This window comes from Scatophagus argus, chromosome 24, assembly GCF_020382885.2.
Source record: "Scatophagus argus isolate fScaArg1 chromosome 24, fScaArg1.pri, whole genome shotgun sequence".
NCBI classification, from domain to species: domain Eukaryota; kingdom Metazoa; phylum Chordata; class Actinopteri; family Scatophagidae; genus Scatophagus; species Scatophagus argus.
Window position 1 is genome coordinate 7,802,052 of NC_058516.1, and position 23,417 is coordinate 7,825,468.

At 40.7% G+C, this 23,417-nt stretch overlaps 1 protein-coding gene across 8 annotated transcripts in view; it reads right to left on the reverse strand.

The window, feature by feature from the left end:
* LOC124055432 (gamma-aminobutyric acid receptor subunit gamma-3-like) overlaps positions 1-23,417 on the reverse strand; it is a 93,906-nt gene that overhangs the window by 20,474 nt on the left and 50,015 nt on the right. For 4 of the 8 annotated variants that reach the window (XR_006842640.1, XR_006842639.1, XR_006842641.1 and 1 more), the window contains exons 7-9: positions 21,813-21,950; positions 15,049-15,201; positions 5,985-6,181 (exon numbers count right to left, since the gene is read on the reverse strand). Coding sequence is in view for 5 of the 8 variants with exons in the window: in XM_046382284.1 (XP_046238240.1) it covers positions 5,985-6,181; positions 15,049-15,201; positions 21,813-21,950 (488 nt within the window). In the remaining 3 variants the exon portion in view is untranslated. Of the gene's footprint in view, positions 1-3,410; positions 3,976-5,984; positions 6,182-14,205; positions 14,270-15,048; positions 15,202-21,812; positions 21,951-23,417 lie in introns of those variants that run through there. The other 4 variants (XM_046382283.1, XM_046382285.1, XM_046382286.1 and 1 more) reach the window with 2 other exon arrangements.

Below are 23,417 nucleotides of genomic sequence, written 5' to 3' on the forward strand. Positions count from 1 at the left end.
TATGGGAAACAGTCGTCACACTTCTGGCATATTACTAGAAAATTCATCAAGAACAAAAGGGGTTAACAAAAATATTAAACATTAAAGAGATGTAACAACACTCTATAACACAAATAATACTCCAATTAACTAGTGCTTAACTTCTGCATTATTGGCTTAACTGTGTAAGAAAGACATACAGTATTTGCATTTACACAGTGGCTTTGAGAGAAAGCTGTTTGTTGGCACGAGCCTCAGTATCAAATCCTGTTCAAACTGGTAATGATTCACAGGAATCAGACTAAGGAGGGACAGGAACTGAAGTCCAAAAGAGGGATATTACGAAGGATATCTTCAACACACACTTGTGGACAGAAGCGAAAAACCCAAATGATGGAATTCTCTGCTGAGTTGCTTTTGAAATCTCTTGCTTCATGCCTGAACCTGTAAAACAACACAGGCAATAACTGTTTTGGTGGCCTTCGCGTTCCCAGAAAAAGACTTCACAGTAGCACTTGACCAAAACATTATTTATTAATATAAGCAATGTACCACGCACTAGAAAAAAGATAACTATTTTCACTCTAGATCCTGTTTTCATAAAATATTTCTCCCAAGAGTGCTGATCCAAGATCAGTGTAGCCTTTTTCCTGCACAGCCCCACCCTCCAGAGACCTCACTGACAATCACAACAAAATTGGTTCTCAGGGTAAAGCTGCAGTAATACATGATTTTCTGACACCTTTTCAGGAAATCTGGGAAATGTTAATGGGGGTGATGAGGTCTCTGGAAAAAGGCTCTTAAGCGAGTTCATCATGTTTGCCAGTGCCGATCCTGGATTAGTACTCAGATTCCAAAGAGACGTTATAAATACAGGTCCCAGTCAGTTGAAACACACAGGTGATTTTCATTAAGACGTAGAAAATAGTGATTTTTGTTTTATTGAAGTATCTCAACGGACTAAGACACTTATAAAGTGTAGTAGAAAATATCAGAGGTGAAGAGAGTTTACTGCGGTGTGGGCCAAGCTCTGTTCAATTCAGTCAGTTCATAGATAGCTAGATAGATAAATAATGTCAATTTACTAATGAAACTTCACTGGCTCCTTATGAGCTAATGTGTTAAATGAGCAGAGTAAGTAATGTCCCTCAGTGTAACAGCCCTTCTGCTGTTTTCCTAGCATCACTCAAGGCAATTTGATTTGTAATTACAAACCTCTGGACGGGACACAAATGCGTCTGGAGGTCTTATGAATATGTAGAGCCCATAAATATAAACTCATTTAGGCTGCTCGAACTGACTGAACTGGAACCAGATCGACTCTGGCCTCGCTACTGGCCTAACTTACATTCCATATATAACTGTATGAAAATAGAAACATTAATTAGATACATCTTACATAAAAGCTTTTTCTCTGAACATACAAATACTGGGGAAAAAGTGTGTCTGTTGTGTGTGTGCATGTGTGCGTATGTGTGTGTGTGTGTGTGTGTGTGTGTGTGTGTGTGTGTGTGTGTGTGTGTGTGTGTGTGTGTGTGTGTGCGTGTTGGAGGAGGAGGAGGAAAGAGGGGTTGATTGTTCTACAAAGCCAAACAACTGCAAAAAACACCAAAGAACAGTAAGTAAAACCAAAATGTTTCAAACACTGTCCATTCCTGTGGGTTATTCTCAACTCGTGTGTCCGTATGCCTCCACACATGGCATCAATTTTACATGTCTGAAGAAGGGACGTGGGACTCCATCAAAAGTCATCAACAACCATCCTGGATCATCCATTTTTCAATGCCGTTCTGCGCACAATATGCGAGTGAATGGAGCATCCCAACATATAGAACCTACTTTACAGCTCCTCTGATCAGCCAGCTGGGCACAACAGGATCCGCCTTTAGGTCCTCCATATAGCAGGACCTCAGAAAAATTGAAGCTTTCATCAAGACTCCAATTTCTTGCACTCCAGCACTACTTCTAAGACTGGACTGAATGACTCTAATGCAAAATAAATAGACCATGGTTGTATGTGCTTTAGGGTTCAAGTGGCTCGTGGCCAAAACTAATCCTGCAGCCAGCATCCAATATATATTCACAATTTCCATGCCAAAACAATGATGTTGGGTTTACCCAAAATTACATCATGTGAAGCTAAAGAAACACTCACAATTTTGTTGTGGTTAGTCACTCCTTGGAATAGTTCAACATTTTGAGAAAAGTGCTTGCTCACATTTTTGCCAAGGAAATTGAAATAATAATAACCAGGATTGTGTCTATATGCTAAATATGAAGCTACAGCCAGCTAACTTGTTTGGTTCTGTTCACAGGAAAAGAAAAAAATCCACCTTATAGCTCTCCTCACGCTCACTAATGAACACGTTATGTCTTGTATTTTTTTAGTCCATATAAAAACCTGAAGTGTAAAAATTAAATTTCACAGGGTTGCCAAACTATTTCCAGTTGCCAGGTAACCAGCAGAAATTATCGGAAGTTAAGCCCAACATAAAATGTGATGTGAAACAACAAATGTGAAACATTGGACAGAGCCAAGCAGGCTTTTCCCCAGTTTCTAGTCTTCGTGCTAAGCTGATGGTTGTAAATTCTCATATAAAAGCCTGATTTTACTTATTTAAAACCCTACTATTAAAGGAAGGCTAAAAGACTTTTACTGTGAGGATCCTAGGGGGAATGTTCAGCTCATTAATGGCAAATTTAGCTTTTATCTTGACTCTTTATCGAGACAGAGTTTGTGTATTTCCTAAAATGTCAAATTTTTCCTTTATGTCAGCAACATATTAATAATAATAAAAACAATCTACATGAATGAGAATAAAAGTCTCAAATATAAAATGTGAAATACACCAGCACTGTAACATCCATACTATGCCCGGGGAAGAGATTAGCATGTTGAGCAATAAACTGGTATGTATTTGTGCGGTTCTTATACGTTTGCAGTGAAAGAATGTAACGCAAATGCCGTTAGTATCTACTGTGAACTGCATTGCGGGGTCATAAAGCATCATGAAGAAAAGCTCACTGACTGAATAACAAAGACTTTACCTGACAACCACTGCCTTTGACACCAACTCCTATTCAACAATTAACAACTGATGTGTGAGCTGGTTGACTTGCTGTGAAAATACAACTAATTCCAATACTAACGAGAAGAAAACGGTACTATATCAGAAAGTAGAAATTATTCTAGGATACCAAACTAAAACTAATGTGCTACAAAATGAATGGTGAATCATAGTTGCACATGTCCAACGGTGGTGTATGAGGTAAAAGAGATAATGGAGGAAACTCTGAAACTACGTCTCTCTGTGCCGCACCCTTTCTAAAGAAGGCACTATGGGTGCTTCGCCATCTCGACAACCAAAATTCAGCAATACAACCCCCCCCCCTCAAAAAAAGAAAATCTCTCTGAAGCCGTAGCTCCGTAGCTTCCTGTTTTGTTTCTGAGAGAGTCGTAAATGGGACCAGACTATTCAAGTTAATGCTGGCGGCTTATTGTTCTACTGCTGAACGTTTTATTCTCGTTGGAGTGCCACTGCTCAAAGTGTCACAGCCTTTACATTGTGCACCACAGCACACAAGTATTTTTTTTTCCAACACACAGCACTCCGAAGGCATTTCCTCCTCCACGCTTAAATCATGAGCCACGGTGCAAAGCGGCAGGGACGGTGACTGTTTTCAGTGGGGCGCCCGAACATGGCCCGAGACCAGCTAGAGGTACAGGTAGCTGACCCAGTAGACAATGTTGAAGAGCAAGAAGGAGGTGGGGAAGAAAACCCGGGAGTAGGAATCTAACTCGCGGATGTTGACGTGGATGCGTCCTTTCTTCCAGCCGCCCTCTTTACACTCCTCATAGCAGCAGAAGAAGCTTGTGCAGTCTTTCCCGTCCAGGCACTCATACAGACAGTTGTCTTCATAGTCGTGCCAGAATAAGGAGTTGCCCATTGGCATCATGGGCCGTGGGGCGTGTGCCATGTTGAAGGACGAGTATGCCTGTATGGGATGACAAAGACAGTGAGGAGGAATTGACTTGATTTTGTCTTCCTCGGAAATTAGGGATCCGTTGTTTCCGAAATTACAAGGAATTCTGAGCGGTAATTCTGCAAATGTGCAGTGTGAGAATGGAAAGCATCACAGCTGCAGCAACACTAAGTAGGGGGATTGTGACTGTCTGTCATGGATATATGCTGTGCAGGATTCACTTCTCTTCAGGTGTGGATTACTCAAGCAGAAGTATCATTACTTTTAGAAACAAATATAGTAAAGAGTCAACTGGAAGAAAAAATAAGGGTGTGAGACAGCATGCCTCACTTAAAATGTCTCTTTGCTGTATTATATTCTGGTCGACTGAATCTGCAGTGAAGAAATTGTGCATTCCTAGTTAATTACACTCAGTGTGACTGATCATTAGTGCAAAATGGCAAATCTATAAAGACACAAAGCCGTGACATATATCTATCGATTGTTTCATATTGCTGGGGAAAAACCCTCAAACTCTACAATTGGTGTCTGGAGTGACAGTGATGTCAGAGTGATGTGCCAATCTCTGTATTTTTCCCATTAATCAGTTTTCATGAAAGTATTCAGTCTCAGGTTTTTAAAAAAGTTCAAATTTGAACATGGAAATTAGCTGAACAAATGAACACTTGTGTTTAAACATATTTCACTGAACATAAAACTGCAGCGTTCAAAAAGGAAAACTTAAAAAAACAAGAGTCATTGTTATTCATTATTTTTCTCTGTCCTTCTCATAGTCACATAATGCAGCTATAGTCTGGATTTTCAGACTAGAATGCTGAATAAGTGCCCCCAGAGAAAATTCATTATGTGACTTCCTCCCTGATGTTTGGAAAATCAAGTGGGACAACCTAATTGGGGTAAAATCTTCACACATTTTTCCAGCTCTTTACACCACCTTAAAAGGCAGAGTGGGTGGCAAGAGGGAGAGAGAAACAGTGTTAGATGTGTCTTGTGGAGTAAGAGAACTGACTGAGTGGGCGGCACAAAGAGGCCATACGGATGGGGAGGGGAAATATAAGGCTTCCCCACAGACAAACCAGGACCAAAATACAGCAGAAATCAAGAAATGCAGATGAGGGGACTGCATGTAGCACAACTTAATTGTTCAGCTCAAGTTGACAGCCTTTTTTGGCCCTCAGACACATGCAGAAGAACTCCACTACACTGGGAGGAAATAGTGAAGCGGGAGGGGATCTGGAGAGAGTGAAATGACAGCAGCGGTGGCTGATTCAGTCTTAGTAGATGTGTGCTGCCGCCATTAAAGCGTTCACAGCAGGTGCAGCCTTGAGAACGCCCACACAGAGCATTAGGCTCTCACACAGGAGCGATCCATACAAATAAAATGTTTTCAGCTGCACATGTGCTCATGAAGACACACATGTCAGATGCCTGGGAGGACATTGTGCATCGTATATACTGTGTATGTTGACAACATATTGATGCAATCAATAAGAGTTTCTGGAGACTGATACACACTGAACACACCAGTAGTCAGCATTCAAACTCTAAGAACACTGTGAAATCACTGAACAGGTGTGGAGGTTCTCCAATACAAACACTGCAAAATGCACAATTTCCACTATTTTCTGATTAGCTGATCAGGTGGCACAAGAGTGACTATGACCAGATTTTCACCACTGACATTACTGTTAGCGATCTCTTGGGAGCTGGGGTGTTGCAGGCTCCAATGTTGCCATGGCACCCATGAACATAGCCTGCAACGTTTTCATTTTAATTTGAAAGAGTACTAGTCATACCGAGTCCCTGTGTGTCAGAGACTCAACAGTTACTTCAAGCATAGGTCTGATTAGCAATCTTCCCATGTTGATGCAATACTGCAAATAGGAAAAATACTGATGGAAAATGCACTCTTTAAAGGCGTTTTTACGCAGCTCTGTTATAGAGGAGGTGGATGTTAACATGAATAAAAGGCATATGCTCATACAGTGCTCTCATTTCTCAGATGTTTACCACAGGCTTACCATTCGCCGTGTCTTGGGAGGAGGCCTGCGTACACTGTAGGAGTAGTAGTTGAGCATGGCATATTCGATCATGGCGGCAAAGACGAACAGGAAGCAGACAGTGACAAACAGGTCCATGGCTGTCACGTAGGACACTCTGGGTAGCGAGTTCCTAGCCACCGTGCTCAGGGTGGTCATGGTCAACACTGTGGTGATGCCTAGGAAACAAATACAAGAGCAATGCTTTGTAACGAGAACTCACTGCGACTACATGATGAATAGCAGGTCAGCAATGGGGTTGACCCATGTGGATGTCGTGATTATATAACATGTGGGCAGAGTTTTATTAATCATCATTAATAATGCACAAGGGGTATTCTGGGTAGATGTCCCCATTCTTGCATCAATCTTGTCTTCTGTTAAAGAGCTGCAGTCAGTGTGGTGAAGCACAATAATTAAAAGGATCAAATAATTAACATTTTCCTATTTCCTTTCCATCTATATGCCGTTTAACCCTCAATCAAAATGTGATAAAATTATGTGTCAGAAATCGATGTGCGGGTGGAAAACCTCCATTATTCAGTGGAGACATATCAGAATTATGAGGCAAATCGTGACATCTCCTCATGACTCAAACATGACACGTCTCTGAAGGGGCTAAGCGCTGCAGCCGTAGTAGTTAGTAGTGAGACCTGGCCCCGTGTTCCTGTGCATTTGCTATTGGCAGTGACTGCAATAAAGTTCTGTCTCAACCACAGTTGCTATGTCAACAGACATTAGACTTTCTAAAATTTTCAGATAACTTTATAGGTAAAACAATTATCCCGTGCAATTGCTAGATCTGCTAATATGGTGACAGCAAACGGCAGCCATTTCACTTACAGCAATCTTCAAAATCAACAAAATCACCTTCAAGTACCCCTACCATACTATTTTATAACAGAGAAAAGTTGTAGCAATGTACAAATTCAGGTTCACACTAAAACTGTCAACAATCTTACGCATAAATTGCATATTGGTTCAAATCAAAGTGTTTCCATTTCACTCCTGTGTGGGCATAATGTTTAAATTCAGCTTGGTTAAATCCTTGTCAGCGGTAGTAGTAGTACTATCCCGAATTTACCTCATTTTCTCTTTATTTTTTTTCACTGAACATTGTCATAAAAATCATGCAATAATTTAATTAATTATATGATGGAATAATGGTTAATTTACCATAGTATCATATTACAATTCATAATCAGAAAAGCTTTCATATCCCATTTTCACATTTGGTATAATACTCTGGTAAACTAAATTCCCTAGACATATTTTAGTGAGAGCATGAAGATGATGACTCAGTCAGATCATTATGTTGAAATGAAAAGTAAAAAGTCTCTTTGTTTATTTTTTTTAATTCTCATGTTGTCACGAGTCAAGTAAACAACCTGACCAGCCAGCATTTCTTCTTTGTTTGGGACTTTTTGTCCAACACTGCCTTCATCTTGGACTCAAGGGCATCAGTCTTGGATTCCAAGATGGCCCACGCCTCTTCTCTCTCTTGCAGAGTCTGCTGCAGGGAGGCCTTCTCCTCCTCTGCTCTCTTCAGTGCAGCCATGAGCTTGGTGTTGTCATTCCAATGCTCACTCAACTATGCAAGGTAGGAGCCTTTAGCTTTCTTTAAGTCCACAGCATTTGCCTCAAGCTTTTCTTTCAGGGCCTCGCTTTGGCACAGTTTGGCTCTGAGGTCGTTAATCTGAACGCCAAGAGCCTCTCGTACCACATTGTGTCTGGCTACCAGCTCCTGGAGGTCATTTAAAGCAGCACTGGCATGGTGCACCTCTGTAAGGGGAGCCACTGTGCTCAAAGCTGGATCCTCCTCACTCTACTCTGCAGCAGGGTTGACTTTTTCCTGCTGCAGCGTCTTGCTGGTCTCATGGATTCATCAATCATTTCACTCATTTGAGCCTCACTCAGCTCAAATTTGAGCTTATGAATCTCCTCTTCATAAAACGTGATGTTACCGTCAGCCCATTGCAGCTTGTCTTTGAGCACTTAAATGGTTCTCTGAGAGTATGAAATGGAGTGCCTGTAAGCCTGATGAACGTCCTTCAGTTGGCTCTTTAACTCACAGATCTTTCGCTCTGCAGCTCTCCATTTGCAACAAAACAGGTCATGCTTGAATCCGAAGTCATCCAGCTGGGCTAGGAGAGCAACGTTCATGCTTGTGTTTAAAACTGAACCTGTCCCAGGCCCTGCAAAGTCCCTGGAGGTATACTACGGTGCCATGTTTCCTGCCTTTGGTTTGACAACTCTGAATTTCTGCTGCTTCCAGTGTGGTTACAAAATATGAAATAAACTGATGACCAAACTGCACCATGATAACCAAACATTCTATTCCACAGGATGGGATATCGTACATGAAGCTTCCACTAGCATTCTATGGTGGAGTCTATTCAATTTTGCTTTCAAATGTAAAACAAACCTAATGTGGGAAAACAACATCTGTAGTATTTTAAAAAAATGCCAAAATGCTCAAACAGAATGCTAAATGAAGCCTAAATTTATGTTAGGTGAGATCAAAATAAACCAAATAACTTATATTTACATGACCAACAAACTTTTTTCCAGTTGTTTGACAGAACACTGGCAAACAACATTTTCCTTCGCAGACTTTGCAGTCAATACTGTGACTACCTTAGATCGATAGAACGATAGATAGATATTTTATCCATATTTTAGCCTATTTTAGCCCTTTAGACTAAAGATAAAAAGGCAAGCAATAAATACTAATAAAAGCACACTACTCAAAGATTAAAACATAAAAAGTCCAGTACAAGCAGAATGTGTAATAATTTAAGGTGCATGGTGAACAGCCCCTTAAATTCATCTAACAAAAACTACAAGGTACTAATTCACAATTTTCACTTACTTGCTCTATTGTTTTCATCTTGCAAGACTTTTGGCCTCCAGGCTCATCTGATTGAGACACAAGCCATGATTCACTGCTGAGATTTGTTTTGGGGCTTTTCACATGTTGCCGACAGATTTGTCCTGACCTATGCACAGACTGCGTTCATTAGTCAGCGGCTGCAGAGGTAAAGCTCTCATCAGTCCACTTGTCTTTTAATGACAGTGAGGAACGATGGAAATGAGGCTGTAAAACTTCACCATTAGCTTGACCATTATAGTGAAAACTCCCATTTAAATGAAAAGCTTTAACAGCGAGGTTGAGAGAGAAGTGCCAATCATCTGTCAGCTACTGAATGGTGAGTTAGTCACCATGGGAAGCAACTGAGCTTTTCTAACACAGTTGTAAAATTGTGATAGGTGTGATAACAACCTTTCACACTGGCAAACAACCACTCTAATTTGAGACAACTTTTAATTGTGTCTCATTGTGTCATCAGTGCCATTGTCTGAGAAATTACTCCCCATGGCATCTTAAAAGAGAATACTGTGTTCGCTTGGTTGAAATGAAATCAATGCTTTCAAAGAGAGATGAACCCAGTGACATTAATGCCCACTGGGGGCATCGATATTTACCGCTGTGACACACATACATATACACATATACACACACACACACACCATTCTCGTAAGCTTGCCGAATTTCCTTCTCATCCTCTCGCTCTTTCTCTTCATGCCGCGCCTCACCTCTCCTCTCCCTCCCCGTCCCTTTCTCTCTCTCTCTCTGCCTCCCTCTCCTCTGTCTCTTTCATCCTCATCTCCCACATGTCTTTCATGGCGGAGTGTGCCACTGTTTTCGCCTGTGGTTTCCATAGAGACGAGTTGCTCCCATCTATTTCAAGCTACCTCCTCTGGTCTAATGCTCGTCTAGACTTTCTCTTTTCCCTCTGCTCATTAGATTTAAGCGGCAAACTAGGTAAATGAACAACTCTCCACTTCCAACACCTTAAACCTTACTATCTGTTCAAATCCCAGTGTACTGTAGACTGTGTGATCTCTATAAAAACAGCAAGTGCGTGACACCACTGTTTTTTCCTTGTTTTTTCTTTTTCTTTTGGTCTATCACAAGCTACACACCAGCTGCTCACAGTTTGCACTGCTATTTCAAATCAAGGTCATGAGTTTTCTTTGTACATTTTAATCCAGTCTGTGGGAACTGTCGCTACATGATGCCATGTTAATCGGGTGATTCCTGTCCGTGTAGACGATCTGAACAACACAAAGTCTCACATCTACAGAAAAAAAAAAAAAAAAAAAAAGAGCCATCACATAGAAGTGAGAAAAGCTCCAGTACATATGCCCGTGCAAAGCAAACAGGCCACAGGCAACAATCTTTATGTTGTGATCATGGCAACAAGAAAGAACCCACTTTCTGTTTTTTACATGCCAGTAAATCCATGAAATGTGATTTTAAAGATACTTTAGATGGCATAACACAGTATCATATCCATCTGTTGGTTATGGTCGCCACTATATCTTAACAAATATCGGATGTAGACTTAAACCAGGTGAAACAGCCTGTGCACATACCAGCAAAAGATTCATAGCCAGGTCACAAGACCGCAGGGGTTTCATTCTGACTACAGACTTAATCTGTTCCAAGATCTCTGCTTTTTTCTATTTTTACTGATAAGGTTTGGGTTTGTCAACATTAAAGCTGCAGTTTGATGCACAAACACGGAAATTTACAAAGCATTAGGTGCTGCGTTTACTAAGCTATTTTGAATCGCTTCGCCGCAGAATGGCTCTGATTAGTTCAGCAAAAGACCAGATAAGATTTCTAAATCTTCCAAGTTTCTGTAACCACATATCTGCATAATTTTCTGTTTCGCCATAAAAGTGTTGCATCACATTAAAAAAATACATATTTTTTTAAATCATATTTCTCATAAACCTATTTACTCCCTGTCACGGAAAGAATGTCACCATTGTCTGTTTGTATCAGTGTGTTTGTTCTGAAGAGCAAGAAGAAAGATTAGAGATCACAGCAGCCCCTGAAATAGGACTGAATATGCATGTTCTGACAAAGTAGGCCAATGTGAAGTTGAATTTACGCAGTCAGTATAATTGAAGTGGAATAAAAGTGCATATTATTTGCAGAAGTTGAAGGCGTTTCTGTTTTGAGCTGTGAAGCAGATTTTCCACCACAGGAACAGAAAGTAGCCTACATGGGAGCAGAGTGTCTCCTCTGCGAGAGCTTGTTTGTTGATGGTAATTGTGCTGATGTTTTCCAATTAATGCGCTAGTGATTGAGGTTAAAATGCTACATGTGGCAACTTCAATCTAAGCTGATTAAAGGTGTTTCACGCACAATGCAGAGGCCTTGACTTAAAGCCGCGTGTTTCATGCATGTAATCAGTGAGATGGCCCTACACGAATCCCCTCTGACACCAGGAGACACCTGGGACTAAACAGTCTACATAAAGTCTACTTCTCCCCTATAATTTATTTACTCAGGCATGAATTTTCTGACAGTCGGTTTGTTATCTATTGGTTTGTTATCATGTTATTTATTTGTTGTATATACACCTTTTTTATATTGCCTTGTATATATATTTTATGTTGTCATGTTTTTATATTGCTATTTTTCACATTTTGTATAGCTTATTGTGTGTATTACTGCTGCTGCACTGTAATTTCCCAGCCTGGGATCACTAAAGTATATCTATCTATCTATCTATGATATGTGAAGCAACTTCAAATTCTTTATATTGATGTTTTCATTACAAAACATGAACTTCTTGTTGGCATGAAACACCTCACACATTCATGACCTCATGGCTCAGTTTTAACGTCATCTGACTAGTGACTTCTACTTCCAGTTCTGCTCAAGGTTAACAACATGGCCGTAAGTAAAGCAATACTGTGGCGAACACAGCATCCAATTTAGAATCCCCTTTCTCCTTGCAGCACATTTTGAGCGACCGATGTATCTCCACTATCCTATCTTTAACTCACTTCCTTCTTAGTAAAGCTCCCCGGAGGAACGCTGTCAGCTCTTACACCCAGGCTGACAGATCAACACTGACAAGTGTTTGCGTGAATGGTGGCTCTCACAGCGAAACTTTGGGTGGTTTATATATTTCCTTTTTGTTCTCCCCACGCACCACACCCATATCATGAGAAATAAGCATCTTTTGATGCCAGTGCTTGCCAGGGTCCAATATTTGAGATGGCAAGAGCAATGTCTTTGCTTTAAAACGGATTTAAAGTGGAATCCGTAACTGTCGTCCCAGGAATTGGACAGAATCAATCATTTGCTGGTGAGGGTGACATTTCCAATGATTTCATAGATAGACAACCCATAACCTGTGCACATGAAACCAACAATATCAGCAACATATTTTTGTGCTTGGGGTCAACCGGTCCTTTATATGAACTTGTGTGACGCCATGCAACGTGCCCTGAATTCCCAGCCTAACAGTTCTCTTTTACCCTCCTGAGCTGCACATTCTTAACTTGTGCCTTGAGGTGGGCTTAATTCCCATCAACAACCACACGTATCGCTGTCAAGATCCATCAGAGTTGCAGAGATTGAGGTCTAATGGGAATAAATCTGGGCTCAGCTCTCTTACTTCAAGCCCGCTGCTATCCAAAGGTCCTGCTGCTAAAGCAGTAGCGGGTGAGTGACAGCTCTTTGGAAATACCACCTGGAACACGTTAGCAGCTTGTCAAGGCACACGGTCTTTAAGGGCGGGTGGGGTGAGCAGCACCTCCAGCCTTTTCCTTGGACTTCAACCTCTGGGCTGATCCGGTTGTTCATCCTCCTTTTGACATTCCCCCCACTCCACTGCTACTCGCCGGAGGCCTTCACTTTGCTTTACAACCGTGTCCCTCTCTGGAGCCCAGTTTTTCTTCCTCTTATCTCTCCTCTCCCCTTTCAGCCTTGGGATCAAGTTTCAGGCCAAAACGAAAAGGGGGCGACGTACAAGAAAAGAAAGGCTAAATGACTTTCTATTATTGAGCTGAAAGTTGATGTTTATCAGGACAGAGACAGCTTGCGTCTCTGCACTACCTGTTGTCTGTGGGAGATCACAAGCGTTTCACTGCCTTTGGTAATGTATCACACCAACACCCACGCAATGTAAGCCTCGACTGCCTCTGGTTGCTGCCTGTGCCAAGCAGGTAGACAGAGTGACGGAAAGACAGACGGGCACACTCACATTGTGAGCAGTGTTATACACACTAAATAACAACTCGAGTAGGAAGGTGAAAGCTGAAGCAGCAGTAGCTGTAACTGTGATGAAATTAACCTAAATTTTTTACTAAACTGGTAAAAAAGCTGTTCCAGCCCTGCTAAATTATTATGAAGAAAAGCCTCGCAAAGTATCTTAATTTACTAGTTATAAGACATTTGGTAGATAAAAGAAAATCTTCAGTCATCAGCTTTCGCTAAAGAGCAAGAAAGAAAAAGTGTTTCAGCACACATCTGCTGCTTCTACAAACACATTTCTATAACACACACTGAAAATAAATCTTTGTGTTCTTGTCTCTCTTGATCTCATCTGCGTCGCACTGTTCTGCTGTTCAACTCTCAGTGACAACTTTCATCAGCCTAACACCAAAAGCAGTAAGTGAACAGAAGCCACACTGAACACAATAACAATATATTGATATAATCAGCCTTCAGCAGGGAGGGAAAACTACGTTTGGCCCAACGCATGTTTCAATGATAATGCTAACTCATTCTTGAATTCGATACAACATGAGATGACTTTATTGTTCAACTATCAGTGAAGTATTTTCTTCAGGACTTGATAATGAATAGGGACGGAGAGAAGTCCAATATAACTTCTTTATTAGCACAGAGACGTTCCAGATGACCTCCTGTGATACTGGCTGACTGACAGGCTGATGAAGGGCAGACTGAGTGGAATTAAAGTACTACTGAGTTTTTGGTGCTGCCTCAATACAAGCGACATAAGGGCTGAAGGTGGCTGGAAGTTGGAGATGTCGGCTCAGTTGAGTACTTGGGTCAAGTGAGGAAATTTCAGATGTGGAGGTTAATTAGTTGTAGTTGTAATGTATTACTGAAGCTCTGATGGAGTTAACAGTACGACCAGCAGTCCAGGGTCCAGCACATATTGTTGAGTTTCATTCCCATGTCATAAAATTACAGACGCCCTTCGAATGAAACTTAACAATCAGCTATCTTTATCCAGAATCCTTTACCATTTCCCCTAAAGTCTGTTCCTTTTTTTAAAACAATCTGTTAATATTTCCATTTTAAAATCAGATATACAGTGTGTATTGATTCAGTCTATTCAGTATATTGTCATGGACAGACACTTACCTTAAATTGCACCTTAAACAGGAACGACCACCACAACATCATCAGCCACAGGAAAGCAAATGAGCTAATGGCAGGCATGCAATGGGGGAGGAAAATAATTCAACATAAACGCCAACTCATGCAAAGAAAAACAAGATAAACATAACCATGAAAAGGAAACAAGTGGCAGCATTGATGGGACATAAATTTCAAAGATGGCTTAATGTTCAGCTGAAGTTATGGTAAAACACGTGTATTCATTTGTAACCAGCACGATGACACATGCACACGAACACACAGATACACAACAGCTTTTTCTTCATTTGTTTTCCTCTTTCACCACACAACAACGTTGAGAGACGTGCAAGTATTCCTGTAATATGATTGCTTTCACCCATAATAACTACTGCAACAAAGACTGAGTTGTAATGTTGGAGTTACCAATCAAACAGGAGATTATTGCTTTTGTTATCAAGCTAAATCTCAGATTGAACATGAATTATCAAAAAGGCTTGAAATCCTGCCACCAACCGATTCATTTTCCTCATATTAGACTCGCGCAGCTACAGCTTGAATGAGCAGAGGCAGAGAGTTTCATATTATCTGGTGAAAGCATTTCCTTCACTTCATTTATGGCAAATGGATGACAAAATATTGGAGATCAACACATTTTTCCTGCTGCCGATCATTCACAGGCAAGACAGGGGTTATCTGTCAATTTGTGGGCATAAAAGAAAAGCAATATTAAAGAAAAAAAAAAGTATTGTGACAAATTACTCCTCCTAAAGAAGATTAAGTTATAAAAGCCCCTTTGAAATGAAGTAATGTTCCACACACGGCGACATGAGTGATGCACTTGTGTACCTAGGGCCGTCCTTGCAGGCGTGGCGTCGCTCTTGATCCAAAAGGAGACCCAGGAGAGGACCACAGTCAGGATACAGGGGATGTAGGTCTGGATGGTGAAGTAGCCCATCCTTCTGCTGAGGTCAAAGTAAACTGTCATCAACACATAGTCGCCTGAGAGGGAAAAGAGAGAGGGAAAATGGACTATAAAAACTGCAAATTCACTTAACCAAATGATAAATATGGTTTCCAAAATATTTTTTACCAAGCTAGTGGCTTGTCATCGCTGGTTTTACCAACTGCACACTGAAACCACTAAAGTTCTGGTTTTGAAGATTCCTCTGTAAACTACATCCATCCATCCATTTTCTATACCGCTTATCCTTCAGGGTCGCGGGGGGCTGGAGCCTATCCCAGCTGACTACGGGTGAGAGGCGGGGTACACACTGCACTGGTCGCCAGTCAGTCTGACACACAAACACCTATGGGTGATGTACAGCAGCCACTTAACCTAATGTGCATGTCTTTGGGATTGTGGGAGGAGAAAACCCACACAGGCACAGGGAGAACACAGAAGAGCCCAGACCGGGTTTAGAACCTGGAACCCTCTTGCTACCGTGCTACCCCCTGTAAACTACGTACAAAATTTATTATACATTATTAAAAACCTGTAAATATTAGCTTGTTAACACACTTAACAGATGGTGAATATGGTAAACATTGAGACTGCTACATTACCACATTAGCCTTGTCACTGTAAGCCCATCAGAGCTGCTAGTCTGGCTGTAGACCATTACAGTACTCTTGTATGCTAGACAGAACTCTTATAATTTTTAACACTGCTATGTTAAGTTGCATCATATTGCAAGGTGACCCTGTTAATTTGTAAGTTACACTTTTCTATCTAGCCGTAAACAACCGACTATCATCCCTGAGGATCTGAAGCAGCACAGTGGCCCATGAGTAATTAAGAGGTCTGATACGTAGCTGGAGGCTACATCATGCTGTGCTCTTAACTTGGTCATCAAAACAGAGACCAAAACAAATTAGATAGTGCAATTGCTACATTTTTTTAATTTATTGATTTTAAATGAGAGAAGCTGTGATAGTCTGTGGATTTTATAAGAAGACAGATGTGTGTGTTCTGTTTGGGACAAAGAGTATCCATGTGCAGTGCTCAAACCCTTGGGAACACCGCACAAAACATGAGTCATTTTCTGTCATCCCGTTTAACTGAAGCCAATACAGAGAGATGTCACTCCACTTTTCTAATGAGACTGTCAAAAGTGTCTGAAGCTGCTCGAGGATCTGAGGTTTTCAATAGCTTTAATTAAGACCGTGCAGAGAGGAGTCGATAAACTTCACTGAAAATTGCCAGAGTTGTTATTATTGGTCATACAACACATCAGAAAAGTGTTCAGTTCCTTCTATGGTAGATTGGAATTAGGCCTATAATTGTTTAAAGTAAGATAATCTTAATCGAATTGGAAGGCAGACAGAGAGGAAAAAGACAAGGACAGGAGAAGACAGGAAGAGAGGACATGGCTGGAAAACAAAGGGGTGAATACAATTTCCAGAGAGCAGAGGATGAAACAAGAGAAGGGATGAAGCGAGAAAAACCTTAATGGAGCCCAAAAAAGCGAGGAAGGAACTTCTGTCTAACTTGAGCAACTACACAGTGGTGTCAGTGTGAGGGGGAATAAAATGAGGAGAATGACAGAATGTATTCTGCTGCCTCTTTAACAACCCGACTATGGTAAGACACTTGTTATTGCGAGCGTTAATTGACAGCAGCAGAGAGATATTGAGCTACAACACTTGGTGAACAAAAGCCATTGTTCTGTAACCTTGACGAAGTTCTCTGCATTAGATCAGCATTACTTCAAATATTACTTAAGAATGCCGTTTGATAATCTGCTGCCACTCCTGCATTTCCATGAAAGAGGATGTTGGATTGAATAAAACATCTGTAGGAGACGACTTTTCGTCCCCCGCTTGCAGCTGAATCCCACCTCATACTTCACGCAGAAGTGAAATAATCATTTTGATCACCAGGTGCAATGAATAAAGAGCAAGGTATCTTGGTGACACTGGTGCAGAGGAGTGTTTATCACTCATACAGTTGCAAATGCATACCGGTGCAGAACATTTAACAGTTATCTGCGCAGTCCCTGCAGGTTATTAGCTGTTTGTGTGACATCCAGGGCCATTTTTATGCATATGTGAGCTTTTCTACTTAATTTCAGACAGCATTCCTACTCTTTACACTGATGTCCAATGCAGCCTCTCTTTGTTAATTAAATAAACCCACATGATGATGAGAGGAGACTGCTGGCAGACTCTACTGAGAGCTGATGCTTATTGTGATAACATAAATTGAACCTGCTGGCTACAGCTTATTTCGTGACCCCTGTGGTTGACACACTTATTGCTGGAATCATGTACACAGGAAAATGAACAACCAGCTTACTTACTTATTTTGTGTAAAAATCACGAGGGAGCAAAATCGTCATGCTGTGAATGTATGCAAACGTGGATCCTCAACATGAGCATTTTTTAAATAAATAAATAAAAGACATGATCAACACACCAAGCCAGTCTGCAGGATCAAGGTCCAGATGTTTGCTCTGGCAGCTGAAACAGCATTACAACACTGACCACACAGCATTGTGAGCGTGCAAATTGCAGGGCCACAAAACATACAAAAAGCAGCCAGCAGTTTCAGCTAAAATCACACAGAGGGTGAGGGATGCAAGCAGAGCTGCTTTGAGACATGTCGTGAGTGAAGCATACCTCTACAGTGCTGAAAAGTATTTTTGTTCTCGCTGAAGTTGAAGAGTCTGTCTAAATAATGTCCAAACCTTACCTACACAACACATCCACACTGACAACCTCTCTAACAGACAGCACAGGACAATAAGCAAAGACTTGAGGCAGCAGCTTATCTTGTCTTAATGCAGAGCAAGAGCTGCTGACCAACATGTACCAAAATGTCATTATTCTTGTGTTTTTGATGTCCAGTTACACTTACATAACTCTCAACAATGGGCTCATGCAAAATAGGTAAGAAAAATGTAGTGACTGGAAGTGGAAAGTGGAGATAAGATGTATGGTGTAATAAATCACTTTTAACTCATATAGGTTCTGCAAACCCCACGGTTGCCGATACAAAAATGCTATTAAAAAAGAGGACCAAAAGGAAATTGTATTACTGTGGCCCATAAAGGACGAAAAAAATGTAATCAAATCTTGCAAAAAAAGAAGACTGTTTATCACAGAGACTCAAGCTACCTGGTTAATTTTCTTCAAAACAACATTACGAGAAATGAAATCTTTATCATAGTAGCCATAAAGCTATCTAATTTAATTTAACACACCCAATTATGTCTGAGATAGAGTGCATGCTCCCTAAAGCGATCCAAATTATGTTTGGTTAAATAAAAAACAAACAAACAAACAAACAAACAAATTAAATCAATTTTATAACTGATAGGGGTAAATAATTCTGTATTTCGTAAATTTTTCTGTACCTCCTACCTCTCACAACAACACTGCACAGTTGCAAAGACAGCCAAAGATGGAGACAGACTGTTGAATTTGACAGTTAAATGCACTGAAGATAGGCATCATTTTTGCAAAGTTATTCTTGCAAATGTTACACGACTGTACTGTTCAGCTTGCATTAATGAATGTATGGAAACTGCAGAAAATGTACATTCCCTGATAGACTATCTGTAACTGTGGGCACACACACAGCAGCGTGGGGACTTCTGTGTATTGTAGCAACCAACCCCTCTGTTTACATTCTCTTTGGACAGCAAACGTCCTCTGTTTACATACTCCTGCAGAATACTTATTAGCCCGAGGTGTCTGCTCTACACTTGCCTCCAGACTCTGTCATGCCATGCAGTCAGGTCTACTCTCTGTTTGGAAGATACAAGGAAAATCTTTGGCAAAACAGTTTTGTTTATATATTTATGAAGCGGTTTATTTTATAAACTGTTTTGCTCAAAACAATTCAGATGAATTCTTGTGACCTTTTCAATAAAAACGAAACACAACCGCAGTGCCGGGCAGAGAACAACACCTATATGAGTGCATTACTTTACCTGTCCTATGTTTTAAGCGCATCATTGGCTCAGAGAACAATTTATCCCATATTATACCCACTGCTTCCTTACTCAATCATCTTCTGAGTCCCAACCTCAAAAACAGTCATCACCTGCATGGAACTCATCATAGCACATGACCCTGGACAACCCAGTCATGGTAAACCTGAATTCTATAGCCTACTAATTACGAAAAATAAGCATGATAAACATTATGCATCAGTTTTTGCACTTAAATTAAGGCAACTGCAGTGGATCCATCAGTCTATAAAACCTGCAACTGCACACACTTTTAGTGAGTAGCAGCAGCCTTGGAAGTAACGTACTGAAGTTAGAAGCCAGTTAGCCCTACATGCTTAAGGTTGCATCCAGCAGATTAATTTGCTCTTCTACTTCTTAAAATTTTGTTCTATTTTTAAAAAGAAGACATGGCTCTTCAAACTCTTAAAATGCTGAATATCTCTCTTACTACAGCCCTGTGTACACCACTTCACTCAAAGATATCCAAAGCTAGACTGACCAGCTGTGCCTACTCATGATTTCTAAGCACAGATTGGACAAAAGCCGCTCAAGGATGAGGTACAGGGAACAGTCAATGGACACTTTTCTTCCATTTTTATAATGTGGTCATGTCTCTTCCACATGCAGTAACAGTCAACTTTCATCACAGTTTTTCCAGTGGTGATATGAATATGATCTGTGGTCAGCAACGAGTTAAGCAAGCATGCTCAAAGGACATATGGCGGTGCTCATACGTCAAGTAGAGGAGAAGCATCAAATGGAATAGCAGCGCTGTGATTCATGATACAGTGAGAGGACAATGCATGGGACTGTCAAAAATTTCACTACAGATTCTTTACCAGAAAAAAAAAAAAAAAAAGTATTTGAAAATATCCAGAGTGGACATGTAAAGAAGGAAGAACATCAGCATTTCTGCAATGGAACTTCAGCAAAAAAAGGCAAAATAGAAGCTTTTGGGGGAATTTGTGAAGAGACAGTAGAACAAAGCGCTGAAGTGTTTGGGATTCCACACTGGGGCTTTTTGAAGAGGACGCTGCTGAATTGATAACGATGGTGGATTTGCAGCGGAGGTCCCCGGCGGCGTTGTGGCCAGGGATCTGTCCCCTTCGTCCTCATTAAAACAGTCCCATACCTCATGTGTTTATGAGGGATGAAGGATAAAGTGGAGAGAGACAGACAGACAGAGAGAGAGAGAGAGAGAGAGGAAAGCGAAAATAAAAGAAAGAGAAAGAGAAAAGCAGCACTTTCAAAGTTTGTCATGATATAAATTAATGATAGGTATTTTTAGCTGAGGATCTAATCATCATGCATGTGGAGATGGAGCTCCGGCAATTGAAACAGGAAAAAGAAACGAGGTAATAAATGGGAAAACGGCTAATTTTCTTGAACAGCATGAGGTAAATATGTAGGTTTGCCGTTGCATTTGAGCATCTCAGCAGAAAATTAGTTTGCCTATGTTCTGACTTTGCAGCGGGAGTCCAGGAAAACATAATTTATAAGACCGTCAATGTGTCTCAAGATGAGAGCGCTCATCAGTCACCTTTTCCTTGTGACCAGAAAGAAAGATGCAATGGCAGAATCTCATTAGAAACAAACAGGATGCTTGATGCTTGAAGTGCTTCCAATGGGTGACACAGTTAAACAGACGACAGAATCTGTTAACATCTTTAGTTAAAAAGGAGAACGTATTTGACTTTGTTCCATCATACTTGAGTATTAGAACAAACACTATCAAGCTTTAACATTTTGCAAAGCTGTGCAAGCTAATTTCCACTGATTTCCAAAATGATTTGATGCCACTCCCCGTTATCCTTCTCCTAATCATGCCAAGTGCTCCTGTTCCTCGAATATTCATGAACAGGGTTCAGCTCTTGGAAAGCTGAATGAGGTCACATTATGCAGGCCCGCACACATCTCTCTCCAAAGACAAAGGACCATGGTGCACAAATATGCAACTCATAAACAAGGTTAAGCTGGGTTAACAATCATTGCACCGTGCTCATTCCCTATCTCCCCCATTCACAATACTTGGCTTATTAAGCCATTTAAATCTGTCTTTATCTTCAAGGGTGATGTGAAAGCATTAAAAAATGTATTAGGAACTTGTCCACTCTGTGCCAGTGGTGGGTATAATTACTTGAGCCTGTTGGTAACAATATTTTCCCAACCGTCTCCAAACAAACTTAAATTAAATCAAAGAAGACAAGGCCTAATAACCAGACTGAGTGCACCAGGAGAGAGAAAGAAAAGAAGTGAATAATTAAACTTCCTTTTTAATCTTTAATCTTGGTGATTAATGTCAGTGGAAAAACCTATTTGCCCTTACACCCGAGGGGAATACTTATGAGCTTGTAGTTATATGATTACATTTACGGCCATGGTGCCAGTGTTAACCTGTGCAAAGCATCGGGGCACCGGGGTAGTCGAGTGGCTCGGGAGTTTCATTTTGAACACCGCTAAACAGCAAGTAAGTCGCCCTGCAGCCCAAGCAGACCTTTGACCTGCACTGCGGGCAGGATGGAAGTGGAAAAACTGCTGAGATCAATAAAGTTTCACATGAATGACATGAAATTCAACTGCTTGGCGTGCTTTTTTCGTGACTCAACCACCCGAATTGTCAACCTTTACTTGACCTCTTGTTGGAATCTTTCTTACCTGCTGTTGTCGTGAGCACATCTGTGGTGTTCCTGAGCCCCATGAAATCAAACTGATACAGCCTCCAGTACTTCTGGTCTGAAGTGGCCACGGAGTTTTGTCCCCACTTGTACACAATCTCATCTCGCGGGTATCCATCTACAAACCACACAGAGATGAGTTTAGTGTGTAAAAGAGAGAGAAAAGACAAAAGAGTAAAGTTGAAGGCAAAGAACACACAACAGATTGATGCAGCAATGCAGTTTTTATTGTATGCATGATGTATATTTCGGTGGACTGCAGAGCAACTGAGTCTACGCTCAAAAAAACCTTCATTTCAGTGGAATAATTTCCACTGCTTCTGCAAGCACAATCCAACTGGTACACAAGGATGGTCTTGGTCAAATGAAATTGTGATGGTCTGTCTGCTTTATTGCGAGATATTGTGGTCTTGGGTGGGAAAATGCGAGGTTCCTTTAAAGAAAAGAAATGAAATGGCTTGCATTTTTAATCTAAATGGATATATTTTTCAGTATAAAGTCACAGGCTACGCATCTTCCATATACTTCTGTGACAAGCCTATTGCTGCACTTCAGTGACGTGTGAAAGTGCATTTCAATGTAGGTGCTGCGTGATGCTGACAACGAGAGCGACCTGCTCCAAACACTTGAAGGCCGGAGCCACTTTGTAGTGTGCTGATTCTGGACATGTCAAGCATTGAAACTACGGGATTTCACATGCAAATCCTTGCTGGGGGAAGCAGTAATACACAAGTCCATGAAAGCACCCAGTACGTTGAATTTCTATGAAAGCTAATAAATTAACAATGTCTCCATATATAAGAAAAGAAGCTGAGTTCATTTGACAAGTTGAAGCAATTTTACACAGAGAAATGAGTGACAGAAATAATGAGTGAGTGGGGAGCCTTGTTGTGCCTTGTAGTGGAAACCAGACTAATTATGTAAATAGTCTCATTTAGGGGATAGCCATCTATAACCAAGAAGCGCAATCACCATGATGCAATAGGGGTGTTGTTTTTTCTAAAATAGATGGCAAACTTTATTGCCATCATAATTCTCTTCATGTGTTTGTACAATTATCTTTACTGCAAACAGTAGTACCACTGTGTTACCAGCGTATCTTCATAGCTACAAAATGTTTGTCATATTTCATGCCTTTAAAAGCCCCTGAAGCAACATGTTCTTCTACAGTGTTATAAATTACACTCTGTAGCCTTGGCTCTAATATTCTCCCTGTCTATCCTCAAAGCAAAGAAGACGTGGGATGTCCACTTCTACCATATTACTGTGAGTCCAGTTATATCTGAGGTAACTGCTAACAAAAACAATGTATTGTAATGTATGAGTTCAGGTTAGATTTAATTTAGAATCATCCTTGTTTTCTGATGAACAAAGATACTACAAAAGTACAAATGTCAGTACAAACACTGAGGATACAATGCATATGGTGTAATGATTTCTCAGCCAAACCCAAACTCTGAGCTCATTTCATTGTTTTAAATGTGCAAACCACGCTCATCTATCCACAGTATGCATGTACATGTGTTTAAGAGGACTTATATTTAAAACTAGAGTTCTTATCCTTGTCTGGCATACAGTACTTAAT